The sequence below is a fragment of the Leucopleurus acutus genome (genome assembly GCF_964270905.1).
Source record: "Leucopleurus acutus genome assembly, chromosome: 1".
NCBI classification, from domain to species: Eukaryota; Metazoa; Chordata; class Mammalia; order Artiodactyla; family Delphinidae; genus Leucopleurus; species Leucopleurus acutus.
Window position 1 is genome coordinate 73,333,080 of NC_139142.1, and position 16,137 is coordinate 73,349,216.

At 56.3% G+C, this 16,137-nt stretch overlaps 2 protein-coding genes across 4 annotated transcripts; both read right to left on the bottom strand.

Annotated features, from left to right (window-relative positions):
- On the bottom strand, positions 1-4,551 carry IRF9 (interferon regulatory factor 9). Of its 2 annotated transcripts, XM_082841612.1 has the most exons (9): positions 4,443-4,551; positions 3,488-3,668; positions 2,982-3,165; positions 2,612-2,742; positions 2,442-2,523; positions 2,267-2,338; positions 1,306-1,647; positions 350-465; positions 1-202 (listed from the first exon to the last, which is right to left on the bottom strand). In XM_082841612.1, the coding sequence occupies exons 2-9, from the start codon at positions 3,665-3,667 to the stop codon at positions 119-121; spliced, it is 1,191 nt and encodes a 396-aa protein (XP_082697738.1). In that variant the 5' UTR covers position 3,668; positions 4,443-4,551; the 3' UTR covers positions 1-118. The 2 variants fall into 2 exon arrangements, with proteins under 2 accessions (XP_082697738.1, XP_082697739.1); XM_082841613.1 differs by lacking the exon at positions 2,267-2,338.
- Positions 4,552-5,145: 594 nt separating this feature from the next.
- RNF31 (ring finger protein 31) lies at positions 5,146-15,369 on the bottom strand. 2 transcript variants are annotated; one of them, XM_082836231.1, is made up of 21 exons: positions 15,023-15,369; positions 14,790-14,936; positions 14,484-14,639; positions 14,229-14,288; positions 14,050-14,125; positions 13,655-13,832; positions 12,793-13,180; positions 12,328-12,615; positions 11,818-12,066; positions 11,532-11,717; positions 11,214-11,420; positions 9,346-9,519; positions 9,164-9,262; positions 8,981-9,070; positions 7,472-7,586; positions 7,248-7,366; positions 6,864-6,977; positions 6,659-6,716; positions 5,846-5,942; positions 5,375-5,543; positions 5,146-5,264 (listed from the first exon to the last, which is right to left on the bottom strand). In XM_082836231.1, exons 1-21 carry the CDS (start codon positions 15,212-15,214, stop codon positions 5,211-5,213), a joined length of 3,216 nt encoding a protein of 1,071 aa, XP_082692357.1. In that variant the 5' UTR covers positions 15,215-15,369; the 3' UTR covers positions 5,146-5,210. The 2 variants fall into 2 exon arrangements, with proteins under 2 accessions (XP_082692357.1, XP_082692356.1); XM_082836230.1 differs by having other exon boundaries at positions 12,328-12,618.
- Between the last annotated feature and the right edge of the window lie 768 nt (positions 15,370-16,137).

Here is a 16,137-nt window from a genome sequence, read left to right on the forward strand (position 1 = left end):
TAAATCACCACAGACAACCGATGAGAATGATCACCGTGGGAGGCAGGTCGAGAGCGTGGAGGAAGAGGCTCTCTCAAAGCAGATAGGTGGAACAGAGAGAGGAGAAGGAGGCTGGGTCCTACAGGCTCTGCACCAGGGACAGGATGGCTGCCTGATCCTCTGGAGTCTTCTCCAGTAAATGTCGGGCAAAGGCCTGCTCCATCTGCACGAAGAGGTCAGGAGAGGGGGTTGTGAGCACGGCAGGCAGGGCCGGACACTACGCCCAGGGGCTCTTTCCCCGGGAGGCCCTCTTCCTCCTCAACACCCCGCTCCCATGCAGGCAGGCTGTTCTTGCCCTATCCCGACTCACCTGCACTGTGATAAGACTCTGTGGGGTGTGGTTGGGGCCAGGGCTCTCCTCCCAGAAATTCAGTGTCACCTGGAACTCGGGTGCGGGGCCCAGGCCCTGGAAGTACCTGGCCAGGTCTGAGAGAAAAGGTCAAGTGTTGGAAGAGAAGACAGAGGGTCTCAGGCAGGGAGGGATTGGGGAGGATCCCATAATGGAGAAAGAGGGGTGGCAGTGGGGCCACTCAGAGACCAAGGCCAGAGCAGGAGCCTCGGGGTGGTGAGGCCGTTGACTGGTGCCAGGGGAATGTTAGGAACTGAGCTGCTACTCGCCTGTGGACAAATAGGGAAAGGGGCCGCCTTTTGGAGGTAGCCAGTCGTCACACAACCTGAAACTTGGGGGAGCTGGGGGAGCTTAAGAGTCCTCTCGGCGGCAGCCCTGGCTGCTAACACAGTTGTGCCACACCTCTGTTGCCTGCTCACAGCCTCCCTGCACTAGGGCACCCCGTGGCCCTGGGTCCCCTATACTCCAGGCCCTCACTCCCGAAGTCCAATTGACAGTGGAATGGAGGCAGGAAGTGGGATTCCAAGCGTGGATGGGAGAGGGGCAAGCTGAGGGGCGGCTGAGCGGTGGGCAAGGGCACGTGATGCACACAGCTCTCGCGAATGTGTGAGTGGTCGCTGGGCAGGTGTGTCCAGTGGGGGGTGTCACGAGGCGCACCTTCCCATGATTACTGTACGCTCCCGTGTGGTGGTGCTCCCGAGGCATGACAGCCTCGTGCTGGGCTTACCTGGTCCTCATCTTCCACGGCCTTGGCTGGGGAAGGGGGGCTGCCAGGGCTGAGCATTGCACGAGTGCAGGGGCCATGCCTGGGCTGTGACGGGGGATGTGCTGGAGGGAGCGCAGGGTGGTGGCCGGGCCCATGGAGGGGGAACAGAGGTGGGGGAAGGGGCTCAGGGGCTCGGCGGGAGCAGCCTCACCTCTGCAGAAATAGGCGGTTCTGAAGAGCTCCACGCACTGGTTGCTGGGCAGCAGGTGCGGGCCTGGACCAGGTGGAGCCTGGGGCGCGTTCCAGGAGATGGGGATGGGGCAAAGGCGCTGCACAAAGAGGCCTTGGGAGTTGCTGGCCACCAGGACCCCTCTCTTGAGCTGGCTCAGCAAGCGCTGGGTGGGCTCTCGTGGGCCGGGTTTGGGAAATATCACCTGCTCCATGCCGCACTGGGAGCGCAAGGGCTCAGCCACGAGGCGGCAGTCCAGGCTCTGCACCTGGGCCTCACCCACCACACGTCCATCGTAGATGAAGGTGAGCAGCAGAGAGTAGTCTGTGGACAAAGAAAGGCCAGCTGCACCGGTGCCCCTCCCCAGGGGCTCACTGGCCAGCAAGAGGCTCTGGAGAAATGAAGAGGGGCTTCCTGCAAATCCAGCATCCTCATTTTGCTGGCGAGGAACGTGAGGCTCAGAGAGAGAAACCAGGTAAGGGCTGGTGAGGACCAAGCAGGACCAAGCAGGCCGCAAGGTGGGGGCGGCAGCTGCACCTTCTAAGGATAGAGAAGGCGCCCTCCCTCCTCATCCTCCTGCCAACCCTCGGCAGCCCAGAGGGCTTCCCATCATACTTTCCCATCACTCAGGAGAAGAGCTAATACAGATGCTCACTGAGGCCTTAATGGCCAGGGCCTTACAGTTTACAAGAGGGTCCCAGAGATCAGTCCTCTACTTAACCCACAGAATCAATGTCTCAAAGTGGATTTCCAGGGAACACAGCATGTAGGGGGTATTTATGAGAAGTGAGCTGTTTGGAGTGGTGGCAGGTGCACTGCCTAGAAACCAGTGCCTCTGAGTAAGGTGGCCCCGGTTTGCTGCAAGCCCTGACAGATTAGATACATACGTAGCCAGAGGAGGACAAGGGAGGACGGGGGCAGGGGTGAGTCAAATGCCAAGTACCTGAACCTGGAGGGGGCAGAAGCTCTGGGGACACCAGATCTCCTTGGAGAGGGGCCTCAGCTGTGTCCCTACCTGGGGGGGAGGCAGAGGCACTGGTCATTCAGAGTGGACTGGGGAGTCCAAGGGCCAGAGGCTGTGACGTGGAGGATAACACAGGAGGCAGGGCACTTGGTACCTTCCTGAAGCTCAGGGCTGTTGCTGCTGCTGCTGCTCCCGGAGTCTGAATAGGTCGTTCCCCCACTGGTCTCCACCAGCTCCTACAGACACAGTTTCTATCGTTGGCCCATCTCTCCCCCAGTTACTGTTCTGCCCTCAGGTCCACCCGGTTCCCTCCGCGGCTCTCACATTTTTGAGGGGGTCCTGGAGCAAGGAGGGGCTGAGTATGCAGTTCTTCGTGGTAACCTCATCCTCCTTCCTCTCAGAGGACACAGAACTGTGGTGTCGCTTTGATGGTGATTTCTGGGTCCCTGGCTGAGCTGTGGAACGTTGAGAGGGAGAGGAAGGTCAGAGCCTTAAGTGGGCACAGAGGGAAGGGGAGAGGTAGGAGGCAGTGAAAGGATGGGCAGGACTGGCAGGGAACCTGCTCCCCAAGGACAGGGCAGAACTCTGACCGAGGGGCCTGGAGGGAGGCCACCACCCTCCCAGGAGGCGCAGGGCTCCATCCTTCCTCCCCAGGCTGCTGATTCTAGAAGTGGCGGGGCAAAGGGACACCCACCGGGGAGGGTTCCAGGTGGCAGCAGCCGGTACACCTTGTAGGGCTCAGCCCCATCCCTGTGGCCATTCTCAGGAACCTCCTGGAACTCAGAACTCTTGTTCAGAGCACAGCGCAGACGAGTCTTCCAGATAGCAGGGCCTTCCGAGTCCCCCTCCTTGTACTTTTCCTTAAATATCGCCCAGGCCTAGGACACAGCAGAAGTAAAGAAGAGGCAGCATGTTGTGGACCGCAGATCCTTTACCAAGGCTGGCTTCACGGATGTGTGGCCTGAGCGCTCACACAGAAGGGCCTCTGCTAGGTTTATGCTCAGCTATTGCCACCTTGAGGTCCATACTAAGGTTTGCATTTTCATCTTGCATGGGGCTCTGACAATTACGGAATGTAGCTGGTTCTACCCTGCAACCTCCCCTTTATCTGAAACCCAGGTGGATGTAAGCGCTTGAGGGTGACAGTGCCAGTGTATATTCCATCCCTCCCTCCAAGGGGCTGGTTTCCGGGCCTTTCACCTTGAAGAAGGCGGCATCCTGATCCTCCCGGAAGTCCTGCTTGCCTGCGTGCTTCCAGGGAATCCGGAACATGGTCTTGGCCGCATCTTCCCAGCACACTCCTGGGAACTGCCCGCTCTCCACCTGCTCCACCACCCAGTTCCGGAGCTTCCGGGTGCAACGTGCCCTGCCTGATGCCATCCTGGGGATAAAAGCAGCAGGAAGTGTCAGGGGAACTGATACTTTGGGAAGAGTGAGATCCTGGCCCTTGGGGTTGGATTCCGGCAAGGGCTGCTAGAGATCTCATCCATCTTTTTGCCTCTATAGATATAATCTCAAACTTCTGAGGCTGAATTGTTTCATTTCTGCCGTCACTAGCGATGACCAAAAATACTTTCTTTTTAACAGCCCAAGCTGTGACATCTAGAAGGGAACCTTAGGCATAGGTCTTAATTTTAAGGTTTTTCAGGAATCTATCGTTCCCCTGGTGTCCTGCTCCTGGTGAGAGGCCCTGTCTGGATCCCCAAGTATTTACAGACACAGTGGCTGCTTGTGAGATGCCTCTTCAACCCTCTTCACTCACCACCCCCACAACCTATCCTTCGATGCCCCCCAACCTCCCCCCCCCTTGTCCCAGGGGTAGGTGGGGCAGGGAGCTGGGGGCAGGGGCAGGGGCAGAGCTGTGGGCGGGCGAAAGTGGGCAGAACCAGGAGGCAAGAAAACAATCAGGGGAGAGCAGCAGTCTTCTTCCCCAAACCCAGTAGTAGGTGCCCCTGTCCTTTGCCTAGAGGGCTTGGGACACCGGCCTCCCCATCAGTCTTTCACTCACGCCAAATTCCAGCTCCGCGGCTCACAGGCCTTCTGTCTATTCCTCAGTCTAGCAGAGGGGTCCCCAGGAGCCTCTACCCACCACCTCCAATCTAGCCGGGCCTTCCCACCTAGACCCAGGCTGACACCTATTTTTGGTTAATCTTACCTGAGCTGCTCTGCAGGCTGTCCCAGGGCTCAGCCGACCTCAGCTCAGCTCCTGGCTAGGCAGCTCCTGGATCTCTCCGCCCCTTTCTACAGTCCCCACCCTAAGTTTCAGTTCTCCTCCAGGGAGGTTCTTTTCCCCGAAATCACGTGGTCTCCGAGTTGCAGGGTAACTGGTTACCACCAGGGGGAAGCAGCATCTGAGAATCTTATCGTAGGAATCCTGCGGTCAGAGTCTGGAGGAGGGACCCTACTGCCTCAGGCTCATTCCCCTTCCTCCCTCAAGATACTCCTTGCTTGTATCAGACCACCTCTATGACACTGCTGCTTCCCCAGGGAGGCCGCAGTGTCCCGGAGTCTGGCCTGGGGCCTCTGGATAGCTCTGTACCACTTGTGCATCTGTGTTCCCCCACGATGCCTGCTTGGTACCTACTAGGTCACCCCCAAATATCAGCTGAATTCAATGAAAGAAGAACGGATGCAGGGAAAGAGGAAGCCCAGGCCAGGTGGCTGGATGGGGAGGGCTGCCCTTGGCCTCCCACAGCATCAATTGCTTCTGCCTGAGTCCAGAGAGGGTCAGGTGGCAGGCTGCAGCGGGCCTTTAGCAAAGCTCTATTCACACACACCCCTTTCCCTGGTGCCCCAGGATGGTGGGGTCAGGAAGGAAGAAGGACCACCAAGAAGCCTGGGCAAGGAAATGCCTCTTTATTGGTGCTGCAGGTGTTCCCGGGGAGTCAGATCACGGGACCTTCATTGGGACCCTTGCCCTCAGCTACTTCCTCCTGCGGGGGATACTCTGTCCCAAGGGCACCTCTTCTATCAGCTTCTGTAGAAGGAGAGAGAAGATGATGATACTGGAAGCCTGGGGCTCAGACACAGTCTGGACAGGGGACTTCTAGAGAGTGGGGTCAGAGGTGAGGCTGGGGGAGGCTTTACCTGTAACAAGCGGGCGTGGTAGGTGGCGGCATCCTCCCCAGGCAGCGGCTGGGGGCGCCCATGCAGGTAGCGCTCGGCAGCCGTCTCCAGCTCCTCCACCTCATACAGGCTGGCTGGGTCCAGTGAGTGGGCGTTGATGAGGCTCACAAGGTACTCTTTGTAGTGCGCCCTGGGGAGATGAGAGGGTGGAATACTGTTCTTCTGAAGTTTGACTGATATCAACTGAGTGTGTCCAGCACTGTGCTGGGCACTAGCATACTCAGATGAACAAGACCGACACCCCTCGCCAGTTGCTCTTGTGGGCCCTTGCCAACCTGTGCACACCACCTTTCTGTGCCCTCGCCTAGAGAGGCCCCTCCCTCCCACTTCTTGCAGGACCTACTGCTTGCAGAGACCCACTCTTCTGCCCAGGCACACCCCCAGTGCTCCTGTGCCGCCGACGCCGTGCTCCACGCCCTGCCTGGCACTCACTGGCAGAGGCCGGCATAGCCAGCAGGAGTCTCCTTGCCGCAGGCTTCGTCCCGGAACCCGTTGGGAACTTCCTTCTGCTCCATCACTCGGCAGCCACCTAGGGGTAAGGGAAGGAAGGGTCCCTTTGTCCGGAGGGGGCCACTGACCACGAAGGCCCAGGAGAGAACTAGGATATGAATGGAGGCACGGGAGGCAGCCTCTAGGGAGGGGACTGAGGACAAGAGCCCCTGCTCTAACAGCTGTGCCAGAGATGCCACCGTGCAGACCACTTCCGACACAGAAGCAGGGACCTTGCTGTCCCTGCTTTTACCAAGCTGACTTCTGGCCCATATAATCATATACTCCCTTGAGACAGCTCTTTTGGTTGTGATTTAGCTCTTGCGAGGTTAGCTTATTCTGTGAAGGTCTTACTCTACACAGATGGTAAGAAGTGGGGCAGATTAGAATCATATATAACATCTTTCTGTTGCCCTCATGGAACCTAAAACAGTGCAACTAGTAAGTCTTTAATTAAATAGTCATTGAGTTAACTAATGAATCACTATCCTTTGGGAATGGGAGAATAAAATTAGCATCGAGGTGCCAGGCGCTTGAATGTGGCCTCACATAAAACAGCCTGGCTGCAAGGTGGATGTGGCCCCCACTTTACAGAGGAAGAAACAAGCCTGGGGAGGCTGAGTCACCGAAGAGCACAACAGGCAAGCACAGGATGGGCCTGCGTCCTGTCCAACCCCAGACCCAAGCCTCGCCTTCATCCATCATACAGGGGGAGCCCGGCCCCTCCTCTTGCCTTCTCCCAGGCCCGACACTCACCTCCAGGCACTGCCCGGGCCCCCGCTGGGGGCTCTGTGTTGAACATGACGTTATTGTCCTGAGGAGGACAGAAGGATGGGCGTTAGCTTCCCTTGGTGCCAGCCTGCTGGATTTCTCGGCATCCAGGCCTTTCCCTTCCTGCCACCCTGTGCCCTGCCTCCTCTCCTGGGTGACTGGCAAACCAGCCAGGCTGGCCGCCCCTGACCTGAAGCAGCTTCTGGAGCCGAGGAGCCGTCCAGTCCCGCAGGTAGAAGAGGCAGTCGCGGGGGTGGTGGCCATGCAGGGACTTCTTCACCCTGCAGTTAGGGTCTGGACATTTCTGGCGGAAACCCAGATGGGAGAGGGGAAGTTGGAGACTGTTGGGGTCCTGGCCTCTCAGGAACCCCTGCGTGAGGGGTGTAGGGGTGGGGGAGATGAGACATTGGAGGGTCTGGAGCAAGCAGAAGGGGAGAGAGGACAGAGAGGTGCTTTACCCCCCACTGTTCTCTTCTTCCTCTGGGTGTTCCTCAACGGCCTCCACCCCTCACTCCCTCACTCCCGATGGCAGCCCCACCCAGCTAGCCCTTCCATCCCCGTTCTCTGGGCTCACATTCTTGGCGTAAAAGGCATTGTAGCAGCCACTGCAGAACTGGTGGCGGCACTGGGTGCAGTGAAAGTGCATGCAGCCTCCTCGGGCCAGTGCGTACGAGAACTTGCACTTGGGGCAGTCTGCAAGGGACAGCAGGTCAGGGTTCGGGGCTGCCACTGCTCCTCAGGCCCTCAGGAAGAGAGCCGCTGGCAATGAGAGATTACTGGGCAAACAGGCAATCTTACCTATGCCATTTTCCTGAAGGTACATCGCCAAGCCCTGGGCTTGGTACTCCGGGTCATTGGTGCGTTTCCAGTTCTGGAAATCTTCACAGCTCCGACCTCGGTGCTGCTCCTCCCACTGCCAGAAGGAAACGAGCTTCCCATGAAAGCTCTATCCTAGGCCCTTCTTGCTGGCCCCTCCACTCAGATCCAGCGGTCCCTGGCTTAGTGTATGGCACTGCCATCCACCGTTTGCTCAAATCCCAAACCGAGGGGCCAGCCTTGGTTCTCTCATCTCTTCACACCCGAAACATTCACCAGCAAGTCTTGTTTCCACCACCCAAGCCTAGCTCAACCCTGTCCTTTTCTTCATCCCTACTCTGACCACCTTTACTCTGGGCCAGGTCAGGTCTCGTCTCGATTCCTAGTCTCTATGCCTCCACTCCTGCTCCCCTATGGTTCAGCCTCCACCTTGCAGCCAGTGTGCTTTTGAACATGTAACCAACTGCACTGGGAGTGTTCTAGCTTGGAAGTTTGGTGGTAAGGTCGCAGGTGTTCATTTTATTATGATGTTTTATATGACAGATGCAGGGACTTCCCTGGTGGCACAGTAGTTAAGAATCCGCCTGCCAATGCAGGGGACATGGGTTCAAGCCCTGGTCCAGGAAGATCCCACATGACGCAGAGCAACTAAGCCCGTGTGCCACAACTACTGAGCCTGCGCTCTAGAGCCCGCGAGCCACAACTACTGAGCCCATGTGCCACAACTACTGAAGCCCACGCGCCTAGAGCCCATGCTCCGCAACAAGAGAAGCCACCACGATGAGAAGTCCGCATGCGGCAACAAAGAGTAGCCCCTGCTCACCTCAACTAGAGAAAGCCCGCACGCAGCAACGAAGACCCAACACAGCCAACAATAAGTAAATAAATTAATTAAAATAAGATAAAAAAAAAGACAGATGCAACTTTTTGGTATCAAATATTAAACTTTCTACAGGTAAATGAGAGAGCATCACCCCTTGCTCAGTCGTAGAATGAAAGGCCGATCCCTTGCTGGACTGGCCTCACGGCCTCTCCTGACCTGGCAGCTAGCTCCTCTCCGACCGCCAGCCGCTCTCACCCTTGCTCTTGAGGCTCCAGCCACACAACGCTTTTTCTGACTTTGGCCTTTCCATGTGTTGTTCTTTCTCTTCCAAATACTCTTTGCATAGTTGGCTTCTTCTTAACTTTCACGCCTGAGCTTAAATCCAGCCATTTCAGAGAAGACTTGTCTAACCTCTCGATCCTGTGTACTAGGTAGGTCCATCCTGTTATTCCTAACCTCAGATTCCTATTTGTTTTCTTCATACAACTCACGGCAATGTATAATTCTGCTCTCTCTCCTTCCCTCACCCCTCCTCCCTCCCTCCCTGGCTAGCCTGTAACTCTTTGAGCCCAGAGCTCATGTCTGTTCTGTTCTCCAGCACACCCCGCGTCTAACAGTACCTGCGGTGGCTCAGCAGGTATTTCCAAAAGGATGGATGTGTGCCTCACCTGGCGCTTACAGCGCACGCAGAAGGTCTGGTGACACTGGGGACATGTTGCCTCCAGCTGCTCACGCTCGTATATGAAGCCAAAGGAGCACTGTGGGTGCAAGAGCATAAAGCTGTCTGAGGCCTGACCAGGCACCACTCCCCACCCGTCCCTCCGGTCAGCAGCTCTGGGCAGGCCTCTGACCTGGGCACACCACAAGAACTTGGGATCTCGCATGAGCACGCCCTCAGTCAGCTTCTTGTGGAACAGCGCATAGGCATCTGGCTCTAGGCTCTCTCGAAGCTGGGAACAGGATGTGGAAGTGGCGGGTGGGCAAGGCTCCTGTTCAAAGCCCAGGGCACCCTGAGTCCTAGGGACTTCAGTACCTGGATATCGAGGGTGGAAAAGTAGCTGAGCAGCTGTGCATCATCGGTGAGGTCGGGGCGGCCACAGGCAGGGCACACCATGTCTGTGATGTGTTTCTCCTTCAAGGCAATGGTGAAGTGCTGGCGGAAGCAGTCGGGACAGATAGTGCACTCACAGGAGGTCAGAGCCTGCATCTGGTGGAGGGGAAGGGAAGGGAGGGAAGAGGGTAAGAAGCTACAGTTGCCAGCTGAGGGGGGGCAGTAGCCAGGTGTCTGCTATGAAACCGGGGTCTAATTAACAACTGGGCGGGCAACCTAAATGTCTGAAGAACTTCAGATGGAAAAAAACAGACAATGGTGAGACCTGAGGTAAACGGAAGAATGCCCTCTAAAGGCATCCACATTCAATTAAAAGCAAACACACAATAACTGAATCACTTTGCTGTACACCTGAAACTAACACAGCATTGTAGATCAACTATACTCCAGTAGAAAATAAAAATTTTTTTAAAGTTAATTTAAAAAGGAAATAAAGCCGGGGGTGGGGTGAGGGGTGGTGGTGGTGGTGGATTCCCTGGTGGTCCAGTGGGTAGGACTCCGCACTTTCACTGACGAGGGCCCGGGTTCAATCCCTCGTTGGGGAACTAAGATCCTGAAAGCTGTGTGGCGTGGCCAAAAAAAAAGCAAACACAAACAACATCCTTGAAATGACAAAACTATAGCAATGGAGAACAGACTAGTGGCTGCCATATGACAGGAGGAGGGGAAGAAGGTTCCAACTATAAAGCGGTAGCACAAGGGGGTTGCATTGTGGTATCTTGATTGTGGTGGTGGTTACATGAATCTACATGTGGGGTCAAATGGCATACAACTACACACATACACACTGATGCACAAAATGAACAAAGCCTGCGGTCTAGCTGACATTGTACCAATATCTATTTCTTGGTCTTGATATTGCACTATGATTATACAAGATGTCACCATTGGGAGGGGGTGGATAAAGAGCACACAGGACTCTGTACTATTTTCATAACTGCCTGTGACTCTACAATTATTTTAAAATAAAGAGTAAAAACAAAAAACATACAGAGCCAGCCTAACTAAACTGGGCTGTATTTTGCCAAAGAACTGCCACTTCTGACCTAGAGTAAGTCAGAAGGGGCTCAGGAGATAAGAGGGGCCTATTCCTACCAAGTGGGTATTTGATGATCACATTAAATAACGGTAATTTTTTTGGTGTGACAGTGGTATTTGTGGTTATATTTTCAAAGAGTTTTATCTTTTAGAGATACATATTGAAATATTACAGATAAACTATCTGACATCTGAGATTTGTTTCAAAATAATCCTATGTAGGGGCTTCCCTGGTGGTGCAGTGGTTGGGAGTCCGCCTGCCGATGCAGGGGACACGGGTTCGTGCCCTGGTCCAGGAGGATCCCACATGCCGCGGAGCGGCTGGGCTCGTGAGCCATGGCCGCTGGGCCCGCGCGTCTGGAGCCTGTGCTCCGCAACGGGAGAGGCCACAACAGTGAGAGGCCCACGTATCGCAAAAAATAAAAATAAAAAAAGAATCCTATGTATGTGTAGATGAAGTAAAGATTGGTCATCCATTAATAATGGCTGATGATGAATACATGGTGGGGGGAGGGAGAGTGGAATCCATTATACAGTTTTCTCTACTATTGCATGTTCGAAATTTCCCGTAATAGAACATTTAAAAAAAAGAGAGGGAGGTGGCCTATTCTTGCCCTCCCCTTCCCAGAAGCCTTCAGGGGCACATGGGCAACTGCAGAGCAAAAGACAAGATCAGAGACGGGCTGGGGTAGAGTGGGGATCCAAAGGGAACAGAGCAATTCTAAGGCCAGGGGCAGTGGGGAGGGACTTACCCGGTTGCGGGGCAGGGCCCAGCTGCACACGGCACACTCCTGGGCAAGCAAGCGGCGCAGGAAGGCCCGGTCCTGGCTCTGCCTCACAGCTTCTACCACATCCCCCAACTCATAGTTCCTGGGTGTTTCCTGCAGTAGCGCCAGCGCCAGCTCTGCCCGGCCCCAGCTGGGGAGTGCGTGGACTGCCAAAAGCCGTCTGACCAGGCTCTGCAAGGCGATTCAGGTGGAGAGGGAAGAAGTGGCTGTCAGACCGCAGAGAGCCTACCCCTCAGCCTGCCCTCAGCCCTACTAAGTGGGCTCTTCACCTCCTTCCAGCACCTGCTTATCTGGCCCGTCCCAGGAAGGGGTGGGCTCAGGACCACTGTCCCAGAGGCGCTGATGGAAAGGTTCTAGGCGCTGGCGCTGTAGCTCAGTCAGGGCTCGTGCCACGTCACCTCCATGTTGGAACAAGGCATGAAGAGACCCCTCCTCAGGCTCAAAGCCCAGGGACCGGAGCTCCTGCACCTGTGAGTTGGGAGGGGTGAGAAGGAGTGAAGAAGAATGTGAGAGGCTCTGAGATCCACAGCCCTCAATCCTGCACCCGCTCCAGCACAGCTGCTGCTACCTTCCTCCGCCGGGCCCGCACACACTCTTTCACAGCTTCATCCAGGTTGCCGTGACGATCCAGCCAGGCATTCCGGGCCTCCTGACAGGAAAAGGCACCCAGCCTCGGGTCCTGCTGTCCAGCCAGCTCAGCCACCATCTCCAGCACATAGGGCAGCTCTGAGCGCAGCCACTGCAGGGGCACCTCGGTGCCCGAGTACTGCAGAGCTGAGAAGACCTCCTCTGGACAGGCGCCTCCGGCTTCCCCTTCCTAAGGCACAGTCCCGCCCAGACAGGGCGCCCATCAGGAAGGGCACACCCCACCCACCCTTAGCCCGAACCAAAATGCTGACAGTGCTTGAGCTGTCATGGATCATGGATCACGTGAGCAGGACACAGCATGATGCCTGCCGTGGGGGAAGGGTTCAATAAGAGGCAGCTGCTGCTAACAATGACAGGTTTTGAGAACTTGCATCAATCAACTGCAGCCTCTCTCTTCCCCCACAAGCTTATCCCAGGCCCAAATCCTCACCCGGATCTTGAGCACTAGCTGGAGACCTTCCTCCCGCATCTTGTCTTGGCGCTGCTTCTCAAGGTCCCCACAGGAACTGGCCAGGGGGGCCCTGAGGCGTCGTGGAGGCCCTGGTTCAGGGAGTTGCTCTTCCAAAGAGCTGGCAAGGGGCTGAGGGGTATGCTGTACTGGGTTGGGGCTGCTGGTCCGGTTGCACATAGCACACACCCAGCCAGGGCCCGAGTTGCAGAAGGTACAGTGAATGCAGTACCACACTGGAGTCTGGGCAGAGGAGAGCAAAGTATCCTCCTGCTGGGAAGGCAGAAAGAATTATCCCATTGAAGGTTGGCTGAGGCTCAAGATGTAAATACAGGAAGCTGGGGGGAAGATACCGGGGAACTGAAGGAAAATAGGGAATGAAGAAGTAGAGCATGGCCTGTGGTAACAGGTGCAAATAAAGAGCTGAGAAGGCCAGGAACAGGTTACCTGAAGGGGCTGCAGGCAAACGCCGGCATCCTGAGAATCCACTACCAAGCTGGGAGGCTGAGCCAGCCGAGGTCGCTCACACATGGCACACAGCACAAACACAGCCTCATTCTCAAAGGTGCAGCTCTGGCAGGCCCAGTGACCCCGTGCAAGCTCGGGTTCTATGCCCCCAGCTCCTTGGGGACCCTCAATCCCCAGCCCCAACCCTTTACAGCCTCGGGGCCGATCACAGGCCACACAGAGTACTGTCCAAGGTTCATTCAGCATGGCGCAGGCAGAACAGTGCCAGGGAAGACGGGCACTTGCAGGATCAGGGGAAGAAACAGAGCTGTCTCCCAGGGCCGGCAGGGAGGTTGACTGAGGCTGTGGTGGAGCTGAGGCAGGTAAGCTGTAATGGAAAAGCAGACACGGCCTGCTGAGGGGGTGCCTGGGACCCTTACCCATGGGCATCCCTCATTCCCTGCAGGACAACACATGGCTCTGGCCTTTGCACATGTCTGGAACACTGCCATACCCATAGCCTCTTCAACATTTAAATGACAGCCTAAAGTCCATATCTGGCTGGTAAATATCCCTAACATAGGGTCTGACCCCTATTAGGTGCTTAAAATATTACCAACTGATTGAGTTGATCCTTCTGACTAAGCTGCATCCTCCTACTACCTATCTGCACACCCAAATAATCTATTTTGCTATGACTGCTACTTGCTTGACATGTATATCTATGATCTCCTGGAAGGCAGTAACTGGCTGCTTGCTCTCTATGAGACAGTCTTTAGCACAGAATCCAGCACATAGTAGATACTCAAATAATTTTAAGTTCTCTCAGTTTCGCTCCCACTCAGGAGAAAAGGCCTCTCACTTGGGGGTCAGGTGGGTGGCCTGGGGGGCCACAGGCAGGGTCTGGCGGAGGTGATGTGCACGGTCTGGGTGTCCATGGAAGAGGCAATCACAAGTTGGGCACAAGGCCTGTTTACAAGCTAAGCAGTGCAATGTGCCTGGAGCAGAACCACAGAGGAAGCAGGGACCAGGAATGGAGGCTGGAGAACAGGAAAAAATAGAACATCTTTCTAAAAAAGACCAGGTTACATTTGAATCTGCTGTGGAGGGGACAAATCACAGACATCTTTTCAGCATATTTTTTCAACCCAAGGAAACAATTTTAATCTATACAAAAGGAAGATAACCAAGAAGACAGGAAATTTCCATCAGTATGATCTACTAGCATTCCCACCCCCCAACACAGGACATTAATACCTGGGGCAGAGGGTGTGGTGAGGGGGCCAGGATCAATCTCTCTCAGTAAGGGGGCAAACTCTGAGAGCTGCAGTATCTGAGGAAAAAGGACAGGGAATGAGCAAGGGCTTGGGGACAGAGGCCCACAACAGGTTCCCTTTGTTCGCCAGGCCCCAGAGCCCCATTCCTGCCTTCCTTACATCATCTTCAACCTTGTCTTTCAGCAGCTGCTCCAGTGCTTGTGGTTCTGGATGAGTATTCTGCAAACAAGGTAAGAGGAGTTCCCACCTAGAGCCCTGGAACAAGGCCCTCCCTCAAAGCCCTGGTCCCCCAACGTTCACAGTGTGAAAAGTACAGAGAGATCCTAAGTTACTGTGGGGACTATGCCTATGGTTCAGCAGCATGGGAGTCCCCACACTGGCTTTGTTGTTAGGCTGGGACTAGAGATACCTCACCTGTAGCAGCAGGCTGAGCTCTGTCCGAAGCAGCAGTACTTCCAGTGTGACTGTAGCAACTTGTTGCTCATCCGGCTCCTTCTGGCCCTCAGGGAAGCTCAACCCATCTGGCTGCTCCTCTGTGTAGCCATACAATCGCAGAACATCCCGGCCCCCCTGCCACACATTCAAACCAGTCACCGCCCAGCAGGTCCCCTTCCCAATAGGGCTGGACCTCAAACCATTCAGCACAGCCTCAGGCCCTTTCTAGTCAATCCCCAGCCCAGGCTAAGTTCCCTTCTCCCATTAGGGGCCCAGGGGCTTCACCTGAACAGCATCCACCGTACTGCGAAAGACAGGGTTATTAAACTTGACCCCGCGCCAGTACCGGGGCCGCTGAGGGCTGAGGAGGTTGCGGCCATATTTCTCCAGGATGTTCAGGGCCGTGGAGAGGGTGTTGAGGTAGTTTCGGGGCTGCGAGCAGTCAGAGAGCAGAGAGCTGTGAGCCCCGACCCGGCCTCAGGTCCTCTGTCCTCCTCCCAACCCGGGCCGGGCCTCACCTCCCCATGAGCGTTGCAGCGGACCAGGCGTGCAGCATCCAGCTGCAGGTAGCGGGCTGCTGGCGGCAGAGAGGTGACCAGTAGCGGCCGTAGCTGCTCCAGCGAAAACGCCTGCCCGGAATCCTTCCTCAGGGCGCTCGCCAGCTCCTCGCGGGCCGCCAGGAAGGCCCGCTCCTCCTCCTCCCCCGGCATCCTGAGACAGGAGTCAGCCCCAGCCCGCTGTCCAACGGGACCCGGCGCAGGCTGTGCGCGGTCCGAGCGCCGCCAGTAGCGCCTGGGGTCTGGCTTCGCGGCCCGACCCGGTCGGTTCGGACGCCCCGGGTCACTCACAGCACGGTCACTCTTCGGCCCCGGGCCCAACGCCAGGGTTAGCGGGAACAGGAAGTACTAGGAAAGAGGGCGGGACTGCAACCCAAATTCAGGGGAAGGGGCGGGGTCTAAGCTTGAGGAAGGGCGGAGGCCAAGAAATCGGGGGGGCGTGGCCCAGGGTCCCAGCCAATGATAATGATAAATAATCCATGGCTCCTCCCCCAGAGCGCCTAGGCAGCAAACCCTGTTCCGGCGTTCTTCCCCTCCTTGGTCCAGGCTGGTCCCACCCCTCTCCGGATAGACCCTGGTACGGGGTTACTTTACTCCCCTCAAAGCCCTCCTCTCTATCCGGGACCCCACAGGGGAAATCCCACTCAGCTGGGTACTCAACTCTGGCCGGCCTGAGCCCCACTCAAGCCCCTTCTCCAGTCAGTCTTGAAGATAGGGCGCCCTCCGGGAGGAAGCCCCCGCGCCTTCTCCCTTCCTATCCTCTGTCCCTTCTCCCTCCTACTACTTCTCCCGCCCACTCTGATCCCTCTCTGGCCCTTCCCCGCAGTCAAGCCTTCCTGGGGGAGCCCCGCCACTTAACACCCCCTTTCCCACTCTCCCACCCTTCTCACCCCACCCCTGACAGTCCTTGGACGGTTCTTTCTCCCTCTCTCTAAGCCCCTCCCCTTCTCCGAGGGACAGCCCCTGTTCAATCTCCGCCGGTCCCACTTGTCCTAGCCCCTCCCCCGGACAGCCCCTGGGTTTGTGACCGAGTCAGCACCGCCTCTTCTAGTCTCACAGGCCGAGAATGGCAGAGG